The sequence below is a fragment of the Gadus morhua genome, chromosome 4 (assembly GCF_902167405.1).
Source record: "Gadus morhua chromosome 4, gadMor3.0, whole genome shotgun sequence".
NCBI classification, from domain to species: domain Eukaryota; kingdom Metazoa; phylum Chordata; class Actinopteri; order Gadiformes; family Gadidae; genus Gadus; species Gadus morhua.
Window position 1 is genome coordinate 25,370,786 of NC_044051.1, and position 2,365 is coordinate 25,373,150.

At 39.6% G+C, this 2,365-nt stretch overlaps 1 protein-coding gene across 2 annotated transcripts in view; it reads left to right on the forward strand.

Moving 5' to 3' along the window:
• The window catches only part of clic5a (chloride intracellular channel 5a), an 8,385-nt gene extending 6,802 nt beyond the window's left edge, over positions 1 to 1,583 (forward strand). For both annotated transcript variants that reach the window (XM_030355403.1, XM_030355404.1), the window contains exons 5-6: positions 1 to 168; positions 673 to 1,583. The exon at positions 1 to 168 is cut by the window's left edge and continues 20 nt beyond it. In XM_030355403.1, coding sequence (XP_030211263.1) covers positions 1 to 168; positions 673 to 837 — 333 coding nt within the window. In that variant the 3' untranslated portion in view covers positions 838 to 1,583. The remainder of the gene's footprint in view (positions 169 to 672) is intronic.
• The last annotated feature ends 782 nt before the right edge of the window (positions 1,584 to 2,365 follow it).

Sequence of the window (2,365 nt, forward strand, 5' to 3'; positions counted from 1 at the left end):
AAGGCCCTGGCAAAGCTGGATGACTACCTGCTGAGCCCCCTGCCTGGGGCTCAGGACGAGGAGGGGGGCTCCCACAGGGGGTCCAAGATCTCAACACGCCGGTACCTGGACGGGGACGACCTCACGCTGGCCGACTGCAACCTGCTGCCCAAGCTGCACGTCGTCAAGGTTACTACTGCTTTGGCAACAATTTGATTCCATTTTTTTCTTTGAATATGTGTACAGCAACAACAACTATGCAAATAATACCAAATATTATATAACTACAATAATATTGTATTGTGATTTTATTTTCCGACTAAGCCGGAATCACAGAAAATAATAGATAGACCAATTATTCATAATAATTATCATGATTGGCGGCAGTAGCTCAGGAGGTAGAGTCCATTTACATCCATTTACATTTACATGATTACAGCCCCAAGGTTCTGGATCTTCCTCGGTCTTCTGTAGGATTCTGTCTCCTAAAGATGACTGCCTACCTGATCCTAAATGAGCTATCTGGATTCATTGTTGGCTTAGCTTCGGACAGAACACCTTAGACTAACAACTAATTAATGAATAGTAGTTGTAGTAGTAATACTAGTAATAGTAGAATGGATGTAAGGTAGCAGACATTACACAATATTTCCTCGATCAACTGAATAATATTATTTTATCTATAATCTCGAGGTGGTCGCCAAGAAGTTCCGCAACTACGACATCCCCGCGGACTTCCAGGGGTTGTGGCGTTACCTTGGCAACGCCTACAGCCGCGATGAGTTCACCAACACCTGTGCGGCGGACGCAGAGATTGAACTGGCCTATAAGGACGTCGCCAAGAGGCTCGGCAAGTAAGCCCCGGTCCAGTCCCGCTCCCAGGACACCAGTGCACTCCCGTTTGTTTTCCTTTTGAACTCTTGCATTAAAAGATTATTTTTTGTTTCTTGAAGTGCTATTTGAAGCAGAATTCCCCGTGCTGCCCTGTAATGTGGGGCGTGTGTCTCAGCCAAAGATCAGTAGAGGGGATTGAATGGGAAATCTCCTTTGGTTTTTCCTCAAATGTACGGAAAGCGAACATGTTTGGTTCATCTGTGAATATACAAGGATCGTTTTACCATGTTCTCCAGTAGTTTGACAAATCATTATTGTTTTTTTTCTTATTTAATCATAAATGACAAGATAAGAGGAATGTTTTTGTGAGAGATTGATAAGCCTTTAAAATGAATATGCCCTGGGAAAAATACATATTGTAAATTAGAGCCTGGATAAAACAGCAAATATTTTTTTAATTCTTGTTTGCTAAACAGCGAGTGCCTTAAAATAAAATTTCTGATCTGTGTACCATAGGAAAATATAATTCAAAACAAAATATCTGATTTTGTGACGAAAATACTGGAGATCTAAATTAAAGTATATACTGACCCAAATATGTTCATAATTTGATGATACAATTGTTTTATGACAATATGACATCATATATGATATTATTCATTCTACTATGAACGACTTAAATAATGTACATGATTATAGCTAATCTATGCTTGTGTATGCTTGTGATTACTTGAACCGTATTTGAATAATAAATCTATTTTCTCAGTCAACCAGTGGAAGAGATCGTAATCTTTCAGAATAAAAATATTTAACTCTTGAGGGACACAAAAAATGTTGTCCCCAAGACAAACAACGTTTTTTTACATAAGAACATTTTGTGAAGGTAAAAACCACAAGGAAAAAGCTGGAATGATGTACCGATATCATATGAATTGTATTGTAAAGCAAGGTGTTCATTTGGTGTAAAGTGTAGGGGAGACCGGGTATGGTTGTAACACATTTTTCTTCAGCATCTAAAACAGTGGTTCTCAACCTTTTTATGAGCAAACCCCCCCCTGACCTTACCCTGATCCTCTGGCGCCCCCCCCAATATTTTTTTTTTAATAAACTAACAACCCCACTCACACTCCCGTTATACTGCTTAAAGGTGTCAATGCATCGTTTTTCATTGGTTTTGCGGTGGTCACTAATATATCATGAATATTCATGACATGCAAATGTGTCACCTCTGATTGGCTAACAGCACTGTCCATCACTGTAATAAACCCAATTAAACTTCCAGAGCGACACAGGGGGGGAAGAGAGAGAGAGAGAGAGAGAGAGAGAGAGAGAGAGAGAGAGAGAGAGAGAGAGAGAGAGAGAGAGCTTTTTATAGCTTCTTTTTTTTTTAAAGCTACAGTTCTGGACCTTTTAGGCAAAGTACCCACATTTGTCTCCAACAAGTCGCAAACACTTAAATCTTTGTATTGTTATTTAAATTTCACTCGTTCTGGTCTGATCATTTTCCTGTATCAATTCCCACCTGCAAACTCCAGTCCATTCCATCCATCCA